The sequence below is a fragment of the Dreissena polymorpha genome, chromosome 1, assembly GCF_020536995.1.
Source record: "Dreissena polymorpha isolate Duluth1 chromosome 1, UMN_Dpol_1.0, whole genome shotgun sequence".
Lineage (NCBI taxonomy): Eukaryota > Metazoa > Mollusca > Bivalvia > Myida > Dreissenidae > Dreissena > Dreissena polymorpha.
The window spans coordinates 174976784-174995696 of NC_068355.1; the positions used below are offsets into that span (position 1 = coordinate 174976784).

The following is an 18913-nucleotide window of genomic DNA, read 5'->3' on the forward strand; positions in this document are numbered from 1 at the left end:
GTTTTTTCCCAAAAAATTTACCAAAATTTCCCCAAAAAAGCCCAATTCCCCCCCTCCCTTTTTATTATTATGCCCCCCTTCGAAGAAGAGGGGGTATATTGCTTTGCTCATGTCGGTCTGTCTGTCGGTCCGTCCACCAGGTGGTTGTCAGACCATAACTCAAGAACGCTTGGGCCTAGGATCATGAAACTTCATAGGTACATTGATCATGACTCGCAGATGACCCCTATTGATTTTGAGGTCACTAGGTCAAAGGTCAAGGTCACGGTGACCTGAAATAGTAAAATGTTTTTTGAATGATTACTCAAGAACGCATACGTCTAGGATCATGAAACTTCATGGGTAGATTGATCATGACTTGCAGATGACCCCTATTAATTTTGAGGTCACTAGGTCAAAGGTCAAGGTCACGGTGACCCGAAATAGTAAAATGGTTTCCGTATGATAACTCAAGAACCCATACGCCTAGGATCATGAAACTTCATGGGTAGATTGATCATGACTCGCAGATGACCCCTATTGATTTTGAGGTCACTAGGTCAAAGGTCAAGGTCACGGTGACCTGAAATAGTAAAATGGTTTTTGGATGATAACTCAAGAACGCATACGCCTAGGATCATGAAACTTCATAGGTAGATTGATCATGACTTGCAGATGACCCCTATTGATTTTGAGGTCACTAGTTCAAAGGTCAAGGTCATGGTGACCCGAAATAGTAAAATGATTTTCGGATGATAATTCAAGAACGCTTTTGCCTAGGATCATGACACTTCATAGGTACATTGATCGTGACCCGCAGATGACCCCTATTGATTTTCAGGTCACTAGGTCAAAGGTCAAGGTCACAGTGACAAAAATCATATTCACACAATGGCTGCCACTACAATGGACAGCCCATATCGGGGGCATGCATGTTTTACAAACAGCCCTTGTTTTTTGTTTTTGTTTAAGAAAGAAGTCTCTTATGATTTCTTAACTCTAGATCTCAACTTTTTATTTAAACATCCTGCAAAATATATAACTTTAATTTAGTCCTTTTTGTTGATAAATAATTCCCAAATTTGTCACTTTTATCAATTAAAAAAATCCAATTTGACCAGACTTCTTTTCCCAAAATGGCTAGAAAAACCCCTGAACATGCACTTAAGAACAATTTTAATTCTGTTACTTATAATCAAATTTATAATGCTTTATTTTTCCAAATTTCATGGTTTATCATGCTATTTTTCCCAATTTTGTGGTTTATCGCGCTAATTTTCCCAATTCGAATGGCACAGGCTGTCACAAATAAAAGCAAAAAAAAAATCACTGGGTTACATCAAATATCACGATATGCAAAAGATTGGTGTACTACGACCTAACCAATAGCGACACTTTTTGTCGGCAACATTACAACAGTTCCTCAATATGGTGGATAGAGCGTACGAAATAATAACAAAGATAATAAAAAGCAATTATTTCTTGCTTTAATTGTACCATTTGCATGACTTTGTGCTTTAGACAGGTAAACGTTGATTTTGCAGTATCTGTGTTCCTAAGCATTTTCAGTGGAGATCAAAATTTAACGCTGCACCTTAGGACAATAGACTGCGCTTTGCAACTCTCAGCAACCATTTGGGTTATGAAGCTGAGAGTTGAATTATTGAAACAAGGAGTCAGTCCATGTATAAATTAGCATATTTTCAACTTAGGAATACTCTGCGTTTTCAATTGCAAATACTGACTTGGATTAATATATATTTATTCTGCAGGCACACCATATCAAGTAAGTTGTTATAATTTGGGCATTCAGGATATTTTTAGGATCTGTTTATGGTTACCATTATTACTCTAAGTTTTCGTACATTCTTTAGTTTTCGGACACCCCCTTTTTTAGCCTAAATAATTATTTTTCTTGACTCTTAATTTAAGGACATGAGTGTTTTCGTCTATCATTTATGACTATACATTTTCGGATAGTATATCTTACAGCGCTACTTTACCAGATTTCTGCACTGTATTTGCGTATCTTTTGACACTTTGATCATGGATTTTTACAAATGGATTAAGGTCATAAAACCTGGGAGACGCATGCCTGAGGGTAATGTACCATAACATTTTTGTAATTGGATAAATAACCATGTATACTGGTAGAAAACAATTGCTTCACCCAACAGCATTTTAAATGATATCTTCCTATAAAGGAGGCAGTATGATTAATGTTTTTACTTTTATGTTCCGTATAATTTCAGGTTAGAGTTAGCAAATCTGTGAAGCTTTTATTAGTCCCCTACAGGTGAAACCAGAGGGGACTTATGGTTTGCGCTCTGTGAGTCTGTCTGTCACACTTTTCTGGATCCTGTGATAACTTTAAAAGTTCTTCATATTTTTTCATGAAACTCGAAACATGGGCAGATGGCAATATGGAGATTATGCACATCATTTCATTTTGTTCCTAAGTCAAGAATTCTGGTTACTATGGCAACAAATAGACTAGAAACATTGCTGAAAATGGTGGAGTTTCACAGGTGGTGGACTTTTATTGCTTGGCAATAGTCTTGTTATTTCAAAGTAGAAACGCTATTGTTTATTGATTTATTGATTTCATTTCAATACAATTAGAATTTTCGGACACTTACTTTTTGTCTCTAAATTTTCTCACACGTGTAATTTTTGAGTGTCTAAAAACTTAACAGTTATTACGATATTTATGACAGAAAAGTTATGTTGCTCATTTTACCTATGAATGTGCCATCTGGATTCCAGGCAGCAGACTTAAGTGAAAAATGCTGTTACCAGTTTAATCTCCTAGCAACCCGGAGGGTCAATAGCTGGGAGTTGGATTTTTACAACAATTTAAGGGCCTCAGTTTTATGACAGACTGAATCTTGATTAAACTTGGTCAGAATGTTTATCTGGCTGAATTCAAATCTGGATCACATGCATCAAAAACTAGGTAACCAGGCCAATTCTAAGAAAAACCTTTGAAACTTAGAGGCAACATTTATGACGCAACATGATTTAAAACTTAGTTAATATAATAATTCAACCCCTTTTTTCATGTAAACTCGCCACCTAGAATTCAGGCACCACTTTAAATTGGTAATAAGAGCTACATAAACTATTTTCTGTCACAAACAAACACAAGCAGATCATTAAAACATACTTACACACCATTTAAACAATGTATGTGATGTGGTGTACTCGCAGATTAATGATACTTATCTATGTTTTAAACACGTCAACTTTTCCAGAAAATGTCTACGTTTTGCAATTTAAAATGCCAAGATATTCTGAATTTGAAAACATGCAAAAAGATTTTTTTAAAGTATGATATATGTTAATTTTGTTAACCCAAACAAAAATGCAACAATATTTATTGTGAGATGTGTTGACACCATGAACAAATACACATACAACAAGACCACTGTCATTAGAATGTGTCCTACCGTAATTCAGATAACACTGTCATACACTATAGACTTTCAACTGACAGCATAAGAATAAACCATCAGACACTCAGGTGATAAAATTAGTGCAGCATAACCTTTTGCTTTCCTTTGTTATAATCGTCTATTCAAAACTTTTTGTTTTTGGTTTGATGACAGGTTTTAATCGAGTTTTTGTTTTGAGTATTTCTCCACAAAAGACAAGCAATTGGGTGTTGATGGTAACAGGTATTGTGCTTGTTACGTATGTATTTGAATGATTGAAACCAATTTAATAGACAAACATGGGACATATTTTAACCAAATGTTTTTGCCTTTATGAGGGAAAACTTTGATCTGTACGTATATACTCATAAAAGCTCAAAGCATTCAAGAAGAATGCATTGAAACTTGGTCAGAAAGTTTATCTTGACAATACTAGTTGAGTTCAAAGCCAGGTCAAGTGCGTCATGATATTAGGTTACAAGGTAAAATATTTGGAACCTTGTCATTCCTGTAGAAGCCACATAATCCTGATGAAACCTGGTCACACTGTTTATTTTACAATATCAAGGCCCAGTTTAAATATGGGTAAAATGCATCTCACAGCTAGGTCACCAGGTAAAATCTTAGACAAATCTTGTGACCACTCTAGAAGCCACTATTTTAACTCAATCTTGAGGAAACTTCTTCAGAATGTTAAACCTGACATTATATAATGTAAATTTTAGTATTATTCTGTCAAATCTGTGCGTCCAAAAACTAGGTCACCAGAGTAAATCTTATAAAAACCTTGCATCTTTTCTGGATGCCATATTTATGACTCAATCTTGATGACTCTTGGTCAGAATTTTTAATTTACAATATCTAAGAAGAGTTTGAATCTGGCTCAAATGCGTGAACAAATTGCGTGACGTAACGTGGCAAATCTTGGAATCATTTTCACTATGGATGCTTCATTTATATTTCAATCTTGATAAATTTTGTTAAGAATCTGAATGATTATATTGATAATACCTAGTTGAGTCAATTTACAATCTTTGTCACATTTGTCAACAAAATAGGTCGCCAGTTTTTAGCTTGGCTGTTTTCGGAGAAAACCCAAGCTATTGTCAGAGCCAGCTCGTCGTGTCTGCCGTCCGTGTCAAGGTTTGTAAAGGTTTTTAACATTGGCTCTAAAATGAAAGTCCTTCCACCTACAACTTTGAAACTTCATATGTAGATGCACCTTGATGAGTTATACACGCCACACCCATTTTTGGTTCACTAGGTCAAAGGTCAAGGTCACTGTGACCTCTAAAAAAAAAAAAAATTCTGACAAGCTTTCGCAGCCGAGCGTGGCACCCGTTATGCGGTGCTTTTGTTAAGGTTGTTTTTTCTTGAACTCGGTAGAGCACTTAAGGGCCCTTTTGTTGTTTGGCCTTTCCAAGATTCCAACCAAGAGACAAATTGGGTCTAATGAAAAGATTCATGTATTGTCTTTAAGTTAATTGCAACTACCTAGGGCTTCAGAAATTGTTATCGAAGTAAATAAGGACATAATTTTTATAAAAATACATAATAAATACATGAACTTAAGCATCAAGCCATCAGAGGTAGTATTTTCAAATGTTTGTGAATGACAGGTCACCATGGTATTGAACCAATGGCCATGGGAAGTACTCCCACCAGCCCTACCAGTCCCATGCCTGGCCACTCATCTCAGTATCTACCCAGCTACCTGCTTGGAGACTCCATGTCTCACGGTGTATCTGTAAGTGCATTAGCAAAAATGAAACTGTATTACTATATGTATAAACAAATAAAGCCTTTGGTAATATTTAATAGCTCCCTGAATAATGTACTTGTTTAGGAATGTGCTTCAGTGTTTGACTGGTTCACATGTTAGACAGTCTTTGACTAATAGAAAAATATACAGATGACTTGTATTTGTACAAATCTTGCCAATGTCATGTTTAGAAAAAAACACACACAATATTTTTTAAACTAACACTCATCAATATTTTTTATCCATGTGTCAGCTACATGTACAGGTATTGGAACTGTTTTTTCGGCCTTATTTTTTTCAGCCTGTTTCTTCCCGTCTCTGGGTCAGCAGCGGTAACAGCCCACCGAGGTCTTCACTCCACCGAGCTAGCTCCCTTACCTCACCTAACACGTCCCTGGCTCACTACTCAACACCGAGGTGAACTTTGCGGGAGCATTTGTCATAATTATAGGGTTTCAATACTAATGTGTCATTTTTAGCTCATCTATTTTTTGAAAAAAAAAATGAGCTATTGTCATCACGTCGGCGTTGGCGTCGGCGTCCGGTTAAGTTTTGCGTTTAGGTCCACTTTTCTCAGAAAGTATCAATGCTATTGCATTCAAACTTGGTACACTTACTTACTATCATGAGAGGACTGGGCAGGCAAAGTTAGATAACTCTGGCGTGCATTTTACAGAATTATGTGCCCTTTTTATACTTAGAAAATTGAAAATTTTGGTTAAGTTTTGCGTTTAGGTCCACTTTTCTCAGAAAGTATCAATGCTTTTGCATTCAAACTTGGTACACTTACTTACTATCATGAGGGGACTGGGCAGGCAAAGTTAAATAACTCTTGCGTGCAGTTTGACAGAATTATGTGCCCTTTTTATACTTAGAAAATTGAAAATTTTGGTTAAGTTTTGTGTTTAGGTCCATTTTATTCCGTAAATAAGTATCAAAGCTTTTGCTTCATACTTGCAACACTTACTAACTACAGGGCCCTCAATCTATCAAATCTGCGGCCGAATTTCGGCCGCAGTCCCCCACCTGAAAAGTATATTTTTTTCCCCTTTTGGGGGGAAAAATTCCCCCTGATTAAAAAAAATAATATATTTTAAAGATGTGTCTCATGATTATTATATCTCAATTCTATTTCAATTTAATCTAGTTAAACATACTTAATTATGATAAAAGAAATGAATATAGTGCAAACATGTACACATGTAATAATTAGAGAGTAGTAAAAAAATTCCCCAAAAAGGGAAACGCCGCCAAAATTCCCCCTCATGAGGGTAGCGACCCGCTTCCCCTAAAATGGATTGAGGGCCCTGAACTATCATAAGGGGACTATGCAGGCAAAGTAATGTAACTCTGACTGGCATTTGGACAGAATTATGTGCCCTTTTTTAACTTAGAAAATTGAAAAAATGGTTAAGTTTTGTGTTTAGGTCCACTTTATTCCTACAGTATCAAAGCTATTGCTTTCATACTTGCAACACTTATTAACTATCATAAGCGGACTGTGCAGGCAAAGTTATGTAACTCTGACTGGCATTTGGACGGAATTATGGGCCCTTTATACTTAGAAAATTGAAAATTTGGTTAAGTTTTGTGTTTTGGTCCACTTTACCCCCAAAGTATCATAGATATTGCTTTCATACTTGGAACACTCACAAATTATCATAAGGGTACAGTAAAAGGACAAGTTGCATAACTCTGGTTGTCATTTTTACGGAATTATGGCCCTTTTTTGACTTAGTAACTTTGAATATATGGTTAAATTTTGTGTTTCGATCCACTTTACTTCTTAAGTATCAAGGCTATTGCTTTCAAACTTCAAATACTTTCATGCTATCATGAGGTTACTGCACCTGGCAAGTTGAATTTTACCTTGACCTTTGAATGACCTTGACTCTCAAGGTCAAATTATTAAATTTTGCTAAAATTGCCACAACTTCTTTATTTATGATTAGATTTGATTGATACTTTGACAAAACTACTCTTACGTGACATACCACAATAGACTCCACCCAAACCATCCCCTGTCCCCTCCCCCCCTCCCCCCCCTAATCCCCCCCCCTAATTTTTTTATTTTTTTTTTAAAGATCATCTCACAAATGACCACCACACCACACTATACCCCCCCCCCCCACCCCATCCCACCCAACCCCCAATTTTTTTTTTGGAAACGGTTAAAAACACAAATATTTATTTTTATTAGTTTATGTTTGAAATACCGTTCAACCATCGCACAATCCCTCCCTTTCTAATGTTTCAGACATTCTCTTCCAAATTTAATACTCTCATTTGATGTTGATTAAAGGAGTAGTTTATTTTTTCTTCAAAATTTACTTTTCCAGTCGTTTTGAGAGTAGCGTGAGAGTAAAAGAAAAGGCAGGGGCTCCCCCAATCAAGAGTCTTCTTCAGACCACAAGCCCCTCCCACTCAAGTGTGTCTAGTCCATTTAGCACACCCTCACAGGTAAATGTTTTGATTATCTGGAATGCGAAGGTTTTCAGGGCTTTCATTTGACCTGGAAATTGGAGTTTACTTGCCGAAGTTAGTGACAGAGAAGCCAATCAGGTGACTAACTCTGTGCGGTTAACAATTGAACGGTAATGGATGTAAAAACACAACAGTATATGGTGCTTTTCTTCAAATAACTTTAAAACAATTTTTCTTAAAAATTTTAACTAGTGCATTAAAGACAGTTTTTATGCTGCTTATGGCAATCTAAAATACTAGAAATACCTTATTTAATATGCCTGTGTTTTTGGCAAATAATTCGACGTGTAATGCAATAATGTACACAATTATGCTGTATTTTTGTCAAATTTTTGCACCGATTTCAGACATATCAATTATTTATTCATAAAAAGTAAAATGGACACAAATTGCAAGGAAAACTGTCTTTTATGCGCTACAGAATTTTGCAAATGTATTTCAATAAGTTTAGATATTTGCAAGATAAGTTTTTATTCCCCTGGATCGAATGATCGCGGGTATATTGTTTTTGGCCTGTCTGTCATTGTATGTGTGTGTGTGTGTTTGTGTGTCTGTCAAAATAAAAATAAAAAATCAAAGCGGGGCATTAGGGGGCATTGTGTTCCTGATAAACACATCTCTTGTTAACGTTGCGTTAACATTCTGTCCAGCCCTTGTGTAAACCCCTGTGAACCCTGTTGATCCTTCGTCCTCTTATATATACAATAGAGCAGGCCTCAAGTGTTATTCAAGGTCTACATAGTAGAAGGCAGAAGGCAAGTATTTGTGGAAAGAATTATGTGCCCCCAAAAATGCTTTTATGGGGAAGAATGGTGTAGATCTTTTTAGCATATGCACACAATAATATTTGTTTCTTAACTAATCTTTTTCATTTTAAACACCTCAACTCCATTTTTATACGCCCGTATAAAATACGGGACGTATTATGTGAAACCCCTTGGCGGGCGGGCGGGCGGCGGGCGGCGGGCGGGCGGGCGGGCGGCGGGCGGGCGGCGGGCGGCGGGCGGAAGGCATCACTTTGTCCGGACTCTAATTCAAATTGTATTCATCCGATCTTCACCAAACTTGGTCAGCAGTTGCATCTAGTTGATATCTAGGCCAAGTTCGAATATGGGTCATGCCGGGTCAAAAACTAGGTCATAGGGTCAATAAGTGCATTTTCAAAGGGGCCACTTTGTCCGGACTCTATTTCAAATTGTATTCATCCGATCTTCACCAAACTTGGTCAGCAGCTGCATCTAGTTGATATATAGGCCAAGTTCGAATATGGGTCATGCCGGGTCAAAAACTAGGTCATAGGGTCAATTAGTGCATTTTCAACGGCGCCACTTTGTCCGGACTCTAATTCAAATTGTATTCATCCGATCTTCACCAAACTTGGTCAGTAGTTGCATCTAGTTGATATCTAGGTCAAGTCCGAATATGGGTCATGCTGGGTCAAAAACTAGGTCAAAGGGTCAATTAGTGCATTTTACTTTGTCCGGACTCTAATTCAAATTGTATAAATCTTATCTTCACCAAACTTGGTCAGTAGTTGCATCTAGTTGATATCTAGGCCAAGTTCGAATATGGGTCATGCCAGGTAAAAAACTAGGTCATAGGGTCAATTAGTCCATTTTCAACAGCGCCACTTTGTCCGGACTCTTATTCAAATTGTATTCATCCGATCTTTACCAAACTTGGTCAGTAGTTGCATCTAGTTGATATCTAGGTCAAGTTCGAATATGGGTCATGTCGGGTCAAGAACTAGGTCATAGGGTCAATTAGTGCATTTTCAACGGCGCCACTTTGTCCGGACTCTAATTCAAATTGTATTCATCCGAAACTTTTAAACAACTTTTTATCCTGCGTCAAAGTGGTATGGGGGTATAAGTTACATCAACAGCCTTGTATCCCTACCATAGACTATCGGTCAACAATAGACTTGATCTTCACGAATATGATAACTGCGCGAACTGGTGTACTTGAAACTTATTCCTCAGACAACAAAGCCATCTGGATTTGGATTTACAATCAGAATGTAAGTTGAATAAAAGCATTTATAGAGACCCATTACCTAAAAAAAAAGCAAAATCCATTTATTCCTTAAAAAGGTTTCAAGTATGTGTTATAGGTTATTGTAACTTACATCATGTCCATTATCATCGCAATTGACCCAGCCAAAATGCCTTATACAGGTTTATGATTATCAATTTAATACACCTCATTTACATTTATCATCCGCTGAACACTTATCGAACTTGATAGCAATAAAAACCGCTATAAGCATCTTATAAAGGTGAATTACAGACAGCCTTGGTATTCATGCTGATATAAAATGTAAAAGCAAACAGTATTTAAACATTCAAACCAAATATTTATTTCAGTTTTTAGGGAACTAATTTCAAGATAAGTAATATCAGTACAGGAAATACTGCCATTCTATACCTATGTAGGTCTAAACAATTATGATTTAAATATTGTGTTTTAGAGAACAAATGAGACTAAGTGTACACTTATTGATATCTATGCATATATATGAATATATCAGTTATATAAGTTGTTGTTGTTTTTTTTGCTTATTTCCAAAACAAATACATCAATCATCAGTGTATCATCTCCAATGGCACACGAATCGGGCGTATATTGCTCCGTCATGCGGCGCTCTTGTTTTTATTTAGAGAGAGCTTTTTCATGTTTTTATTAACCATAAAATAACCAGCAGGAAACAAGGTTTTTAAGAACTGAAAGGTGGAGTTCTCACTGGGGCAATACTTGGAGATTGCTTTCGAAAAACAAAATGGTAAAGATTTTTATTGTCAGTAATTTGAGTTAAGTTTGTTCATTTTTGGCTGTTTTCTGATTTTGAAAAACGAAATAAATAGTTTATATAGGCTAAAAAATAAAAAAAATGCTTATGGTAAGAAATAATTATCATTAATTAACTTCACTATTTTGTCAGATGTAAAAAACAAACAAACAGTGAAATGATAAATTGAAGATTTTTTTTTAAATACCTCAAATACATATGGGTTGATTTTATGTGTGTTAAGATGCTTAACAACATTTTAATAATACAAAAAAACAGCATTTAACTTGAATAGTCTACTAATTATTATGTTCAAGTCCATGAAAGATATGGGATTTGAAATAAGTACAATATTAGTTTCTCACATGCAAGTTAACCCAACAGTCAAATTAAAAAAGTTTCTTATGTGATACGTAATATATGGACACAACAGAAAAAATACACTAAATTTTGAGCTCAAGAGTCATGAGTATTTCTATTTTGTGTTTTGGGTATGATATTTGTAGGTTCCAACTATGGTGTTATAATGCTGCCATTTGGCTGTATTCTGCCTTTTTGTGCCAACATGGGTAGTTCTTGAGTCTGCATGATCGAATACGAAATTAAAAGTTTGGTGAGTCCAGTAAGTGGATAGGGTGTATTCCTCCTAATTGAGGTGTGACTGAAATCTAGACCCTGACAGTAGTTAGAGTGAGAGGCCATGTTTCTATTTAAGTACCCTGCCAGAAGTGGCGGCCTGTCTACGCCTGCTCCACCAACCACAGGTATTTAAATAAGTGAGCGTCGCTCAGAGAAATAAGGTATGTGCGTAAGTGTTGTCCCAGATTAGTCTGTGCAGTCTCCAACTAAGATATCATTTGCAGAGAGTGGGAATTTTTTTATTTGGTGCCTCAAGTAATGTTTGTGTTTCACCTACTGTGCTAAATACACATTGCATGGTCTGATGCATTTAAATAAGAGATGTTAATGCTTCTGTAATAATACTATGCTCAAGGATTGTTTAACATTAGTTTTGAAGTTTTGGCAGTAGTATTATTGGCATTATATTGCATGTATAAATTATAAATATCCATGAAAAAATAACAAACAAAACATGTAAATTTAACTGTACAATTTGTTTGTTCAGGCCTGTCTCATGGGCTGTATGATACAATGTATGTGACACCTGGCGACAGCTCTCATGGCATGACATCCTCTCGAATTGCAATGTCCCCGGCCCAAATGGACCCGTTCTATACACAGGGGTAAGCAACTTTTTATTCCCTGCCATAGGCGGAGGGATATTGTTTTGGGGTTATCCATCCTTCCGTCTTTCCGTTCGTCCGTCTTTCAGTCCGTCCGTCTCTTTTGTGTCAGGAGCCATATCTTGGACGTGCTTTGGCGGATTTCATTGAAACTTGGTATGAGTATATATATGGATAAGAGGATGATGCACGCCAAATGGCATTGTACACCATCTGTTAATAACGGAGTTATGGCCCATTGTATCTTGAAAAAAATGCTTTTTTGGTGTCAGATACAACACTTTAGTGTCCAGATGCATATTGGCGGTGGATATCAATTCAACAAATTTGCTTGTTTTGTTGCTCTTTTTCAAAGATAGAAGCCAGCAATTTGGTCTTTCGGTAAGCCGTTCCTATAGTTTTGTCATTGTCATGTCTTTACTAAACCCTTGTTTTTTGTGTCAAAATTGACCTTTCAATTTACATGCATTTTCTTTCAAATAGGTGTATTTCAGAATTATTACTGTGTTCCAAAAACATAGAATGTCAAAATACAGCATAAATTATATTGATATCATCTTTGGTGTAAGTAATTAGTAGTATGGATGTAAAAGTTTGAACTCCTGTTCCCAAAATTAAACAAGTAGAAGCTTTTTGGTTGAATTTTGATTAGATATTTGTATTAATGAAATTTGTTGAAATAATAAGTACATGTGTATTTCAGTTTACAATTTAGCATTTATAGTTTTTCTTTCAGTGAATCCCTCACCTCAGACGATGTTCTTGATGAAACATGGATCACTGTGTTCGGGTGGGTTGAGGATAGATATGAGCCTTGCTCCGTGAAATAGGGGGTTTAATGTGCATTAAATCTCAGTTTGCAGTCCGCATAGGCTAATCAGGGACAACACTTTCCGCTTTTATGATATTTTCTGTTTAAAGAAAGTATCTTCTTAGCAAAAATCCTGTTAAGATGGAGAGTGTTGTCCCTGATTAGCCTGTGTGGTATGCACAGGCTAATCTAGGACGACACTTTATGCACATGCATTAACCCTCTTTTCACAGAGCACACCTGTGCTTTAACTTTTTATACGCCCGTTTAAAAAAAGCGGGACGTATTATAGTTTCACCTTGGCGGTGGGTGGGCGGCGTCCACAGTTTTTCCGCTCTCTAATTCAAATAGTTTTTATCCGATCTTCACCAAACTTGGTCAGAAGTTGTATCTAGACAATATCTAGGTCAAGTTCAAATATGGGTCATGCCGGTTCAAAAACTAGGTCACAGGGTCACTTAGTGCATTTCAAGCATTTAGCATGGTGTCCGCTCGCTTATTTAAGTAGTTTTCATCAGATCTTTACCAAACTAGGTCAGAAGTTTTATCTAGACAATATTTAGGTCAAGTTCGAATATGGGTCATGCCGAGTCAAAAACTATGTCAAAGGGTCACTTAAACCATTTCAAGCATTTAGAATGGTGTCCGCTCTCTAATTAAAGTAGTTTTCATCCGATCTTCACCAAATTTGGTCAGAAGTTGTGTCTAGACAATATCTACATGTAGGTCAAGTTCAAATATGGGTCATTCAAGGTTAAAAACTAGGTCACGAGGTTACTTAGTGCATTTCAAGCATTTAGCATGGTGTCCGCTCTCTAATTGAAGTAGTTTTCATCAGATCTTCACCAACTTTGGTCAGAAGTTATGTCTAGATGATATGTAGGTCAAGTTCAAATATGGGTCATGGTGAAGTCAGGCTTTCTACGTGTCCCTACTTTTCCTACTTTTCTCTACTTTTCCCTACTTTTTAAAAAAATAGCCCTATTATCCCTACTTTATCATTTTGCAAGTAAAATAAACAAAATGTAAAATAAAGGCTTACATGATTCTTCTTTAGATATTTTCAGAATTTCCAGCCATTATGAATCCTTTGTAATGAGTACAGTTCAGATGTGTTTGGAGGATCACCTTGTGATGTCCATCCTTGAAAGCACCATGGTTCCTTGGCTAGTCAGTACAGACATACTGGTCTTTAGGTAAGATAATATCTTTTTACGCAGTGAAAATACATGTATGTTCTATTTCATCATAACATACGTGCTTCTTGAAATAGAGGTGACAGATATGCACGCTTCATCTAGAATTTATACTGCCAAGTTTCTTTTTTCCCAATAATGCTACTAACTGAGGGAACCCACAAATGCCATGCTGTGTTTTAAACCTTATGGGTTAAATTTGTAATTGCAGATGTTGCTTTCCTTTCTTACAAAATACATTTTAGTTTATATGTTAAGCTTGCTTTTCCTAACCGTCATATTTATCATAAATAATTTTGTATGACCCCACAAAAAAGGGAGGGGATGATTTGCCATTGTTTGTCTGTCCGTCCATCTGGCTGTCCATAGCCTAGATCTCAAAAGTATAACTGCTAGAGCCATCTTTCTGTGAATAGTTGTCAGGATGTGAACTTGTATACCTGAATATTTTGATGCAAGTGTATCAGATATCTATGGAGTTATGGCCCCTGATTTAGCAAACTATAGGAATCTTTGTGACAGAGCCAAATTGTGGGGCATCTGTGTCCTATGGACACACATCTACTTTAAAATTAATAAATCGATTAGAATTTGATTAACACCGTAGCATTTGTAGTTTGATATAAGACACTGCATTGACAAACTGCTTTGACCAGCCTTTATTTGCTTTGTGTCAATACTATGTTGCAGCAGTGACATACTAACAACTTAGATCCATACAATGTCCATTTTAATACTATAACTAGTCAGTTTCACTAACATAAACATTACTCGTAACCACTCTTAATCATTCAATTTGTATATGCATTTGCGGTAAATGGCGGACATTTGTGTTTACTAAATTCTTTAATACATTCATTGTCAATATTGGGTGTATTTTGGTTTTGAAAAAAGAAATCGTATTAATAATGGATTATCAGGTAATGGATAGAATTGGAACATGCAAAGATCTATCAATTTAATATGTTTTTACCTTGTACAGTATACTAAAAATGTGAAAATCTTAAAATTTTCTCTTCTTTTTAGACCTCATTTTAACTTTTTGTGCTCTGAGAATAGCAGTATTTTGTCCCTCAAAATGTCTAGAATTTGTTAAGGGCCCCCTTGATCCCCGGCCTAATCAGTTTCTATTCTACACAATCCTTTGCAATCATAATGACACCCCTGTATGGTTTGAAACTAATTTTGCTTAACCCTTTACTCCACGTAAACTCATTTTAACACCTTTGCAAACGGAATAGACCTTAGTCTCGGTTTGCTTATACACTTATAATAAAAATGTAATTCTTCACTATTGCCTGTGGTGAGAAAATTCTTTGTTTAGTACTAGTGCAAGAATACTTATATATTCATAGTGGGTGAAGTTTGGTACATATTCATGGAGGAAAGGGGTAATACTGAGGGCTTTTGTACTTTGCTTTATAAGATTAACAGTGTATGTTTTGAATGTCAGGTTCATTATTGTATTCAATTGTGTAAATTGATGTTAAATGAGAAATAAAAATTTCAGGTGCCTGTATTTCAAGGATGGGCAGAACAAGGCATTCTCACAGCATCAGATGGACTAGGATATGTATCAATTTGATGGTAATTCCAGCTGAAAAATGGTAATAATTTTCTTATTTAGCCCTACTTTTTAACAGTAAAAATCCCTACTTTGCCCTATGTTTTGCTAAAATCTTGCCCTACTTTTGCCCTAGCATTTTGTGGAGAGGCAGTAGAAAGCCTGTAAAGTTATCAAGTTGTCCAAAGCCTTAAAATGGGCGTATATTTTGACAGTTTGGCACTCTTGTTAAGAAAATAAGTTTGTAGCCATGTTAGTTGACATGTGCTGAAATGCGTGCCTTTATTCTTTCATCATTCAACCAATGGGGATTAAGTGGTATACCTGTCATTGTTTGCATGTATTCATCCTTCCAATTACCTTTTTGCTGGCACATTGTGAACAATAGTAACCTAATAAATTTTAATGCATCTCGCATTTCAAATAAATTTTAAGTATGTTTTTGTTCTGTTGTGACTATTGGAAAAACTTATTGCATTCTTTAATAGACAAGCATTATAGAAGCATTTAGATGACATGATCAATAAAATTAAGGAATGTAACAGTAAGTATATGCTAATTGCATTCAGTAATTTTTTGATACAGACAATATGTTTTGTAGTTTACTTTCATATAGTCTGTTTATTTCAGATTTCCCCCAGCAGCGGCCTCCTATATACTACAGCAATTCTCTCAGTATGGCAATATACTCCGACATGTTGTAAGTGATGATCACCTGCTATTAAAGTGTTATGCTATTTACTAGGTGTGAAATTACCCTTTTGCTGTAAATGTAAAGACGGCAAATGAAATATTTTTGGGTGAAGTTTTGACTGAAGTTTGGAGTTTTTTTTCTGCACATTTGTTAAATGCCCTGCAAGTGTTTCTTTGTGCAATCTTACGTTAAATACTCTTAAAAAATAAATCTTATTATTAAGATATAAAATACGTATCAGAATGAGCTTTTGGGTTACATTTGCATCAAAATCATGCAAGGCAGTAGTGTGCAGTCTTCAAAATGAAAAATGTTGAATACTTTCATGAAAAAGCAGACTTCTGCTTCAATTGATATTTTGGCTGTAATTATGAGAAATCAAATAGTTATACCCCCACAAACGAAGTTCAGGGGGGTATATAGGAGTGAACTTGTCTGTCGGTCGGTTGGTCGGTATTAAGTGTCCGCTCTCTAATTCAAATAGTTTTCATCCGAGCTTCACCAAACTTGGTCAGAAGTTGTATCTAGATGATGTCTAGGCCAAGTTCGAACATGGGTCATAGTAGTCAAAAACTAGGTCACGGGTCACTTAGTGTGTTTTAAACATTGAGCATGGTGTCCGATCTCTAATTCAGGTAGTTTTCATCCAATCTTCACCTAACTTGGTCAGAAGTTGTATCTAGATGATGTCAAGGTCAAGTTTGAAAATGGGTCATGCTTGGTCAAAAACTAGGTCACGGGGTCACTTGGTGTGTTTTAAACATTCAGCATGTGTCTGCTCTCTTATTCAAGTAGTTTTCATCCAATATCTTTTCCAAACTTGGTCATAAGTTTTATCTAGATGATCTCTACGCCAAGTTTGAACATGGGCCATGTCGGGCCAAAAACCAAGTCATCGGGTCATTCAATGTGTTTTTTAACATTCAGCATGGTGTCCGCTCTCTTATTCAAGTTGTTTTCATCTGATCTTCACCAAACTTGGCCAGAAGTTTTATCTAGATGATCTTAAGGCCAAGTTCGAACATGGGCCATGCCAGATCAAAAACTAGGTCAAGGGGTCACTTAGTATGTTTTACACATTTAGCATGGTGACCGCTTTCTAATTCAACTAGTTTTCATCCGATCTTCACAACACTTGGTCAGAAGTTGTATCTAGGTGATGTGTAGGTCATGAATGAACATGGGCCATGCCAGGTCAAAAACTAGGTCACGTTGTCACTTATTGCGTTTTAAACATTGAGCATTGTGTCCGCTGTTTTTTGTGAAGACAATATGCAAAATATTCTGTGTCAATGCGGCATGTGGGTGTATTTGTCACATCTAGAGCTGTAACGATTCGCTTCGATGCATCGAAAATCCGATTCAACGCCGCTGATTTTATTTCGATACCAATACAGCCAATTTCGATTCGATTCACTGCAATCCCGAATGATCCGCATTTAAAACCTTTCTTTCCAAATCCTTTCTTGTCATTTGTAATACGCCTTGTTATTGGTCAATAACCAATATGGCACCCAATGAATGAATGAATTACATGATTAGCATAACATCAGCCGGTAAAATGGCTTCTTCAACCACGCCGAAAGACGCACCAACAAAATTAAAATCAAAAGTATGGGAACATTTTGGGTTATGCGAAGGTTTTGATGCAAAGGACACTTGCAAAACGTGTTTTGTTGACGTAAGTTACCCATATGGTTTGTTTACTAAACTGTGTGCATTCTGTTAAGAAGTCAACTGGAAGTTGTTTATATACTTACATGTTTATTTTTTCTGTTAAACACATGCGATACATTGTGCATTTTATGTTATTAAAGAAATAACTCGACAGGAAGTTTTGTTGAATGAATGTTTTACTTAAAAAAACAATGTTGCGTTTTAAATTTTATTTAAAAAATTAAACACTTTATATGTACATCGTAATAAGTTAATAACAAATAACAAACATATCAATTCATGCTCTGGACATACCAAACATGAAATAGTTTGCAAAATAAGCAGCAAATAGTTTAATATGAATTGAATCGAAAATAATTGAATCGGACCATTTGGTATCGAAATTGAATCGAATGATGGGTGAATCGTTACAGCTCTAGTCACGTCTGTGACAAAACTCTTGTTTTCAGACTAAACTGTGGTTTTCTTTCATGTTGATTGCCTTTATGTACATGTAGTAGTACATCTGTTAAGACCATGTTACTATTGCAGTTAACACCAGAAGGGAACTGGATGCATATACACTACCAGTCGAAGATACAGGCCAAGAAAGCTTTGAGCAAGAACGGCAAAGTTCTGGGCAACAATATTATGGTTGGGGTGAACAGCTGTATAGATAAAGTGAGGAAACTAGAGTTAAAGATATAAGTCATTTATTGGCTTGATAAACACGTTTCTTGTACATTAAAAGCTTTTATCATTTGAACTAAAGTGAAATTATGGGCATTTTTGCTATTGAATTGAGCTGAAAAGAATTAACAGGTCAAAAGAGTTTGTTAAAATGTGGTAACTGACCAATTATCTGCAACTCATCTTGCTACCAGTTATTTATAAAAAATATATATTATATTCAATATTTTACATGACTTTCCCAGTTCTCTTAGCCGAGCGGAACTGTCTTTTTCTTAGGATCAGAGTTAGTGTTCGTGTGTCTTATGAATAGATATAGTTGCAGGAAAACGAATAGTTTCTGTCGTCAGTTGTCAAACAAAAGTACGGTTGATTTTCAAATGCATTATTTTTCTCTTTCTGGGATATTGTTTAGTATGTTGATCCTGCATTAACAAATATAAGTGTATATGAAGTGAAAACACCAAAAATAAACAACAGTTGCGATAGACACCTATAAACATAGCATAAACAGTTAGAGGCGTCTAATGTCACTTTAAGTGCTCTTGAAAAGATGACAACATACCAAATTTTATAAGTAGTTTCCTGTTTCAAAGTTACCAATTGCTATT

At 35.9% G+C, this 18913-nt stretch overlaps 1 protein-coding gene across 4 annotated transcripts in view; it reads left to right on the forward strand.

Moving 5' to 3' along the window:
- Positions 1-18913, forward strand: part of LOC127862171 (nucleoporin NUP35-like) — a 140056-nt gene that overhangs the window by 112092 nt on the left and 9051 nt on the right. For 3 of the 4 annotated variants that reach the window (XM_052401200.1, XM_052401194.1, XM_052401180.1), the window contains exons 2-9: positions 5033-5160; positions 5477-5592; positions 7515-7635; positions 11163-11211; positions 11574-11691; positions 12428-12481; positions 15893-15962; positions 18165-18293. In XM_052401200.1, the coding sequence (XP_052257160.1) occupies positions 5053-5160; positions 5477-5592; positions 7515-7635; positions 11163-11211; positions 11574-11691; positions 12428-12481; positions 15893-15962; positions 18165-18293 (765 nt within the window). In that variant the 5' untranslated portion in view covers positions 5033-5052. The remainder of the gene's footprint in view (positions 1-5032; positions 5161-5476; positions 5593-7514; positions 7636-11162; positions 11212-11573; positions 11692-12427; positions 12482-15892; positions 15963-18164; positions 18294-18913) is intronic. The other variant, XM_052401171.1, reaches the window with a different exon arrangement.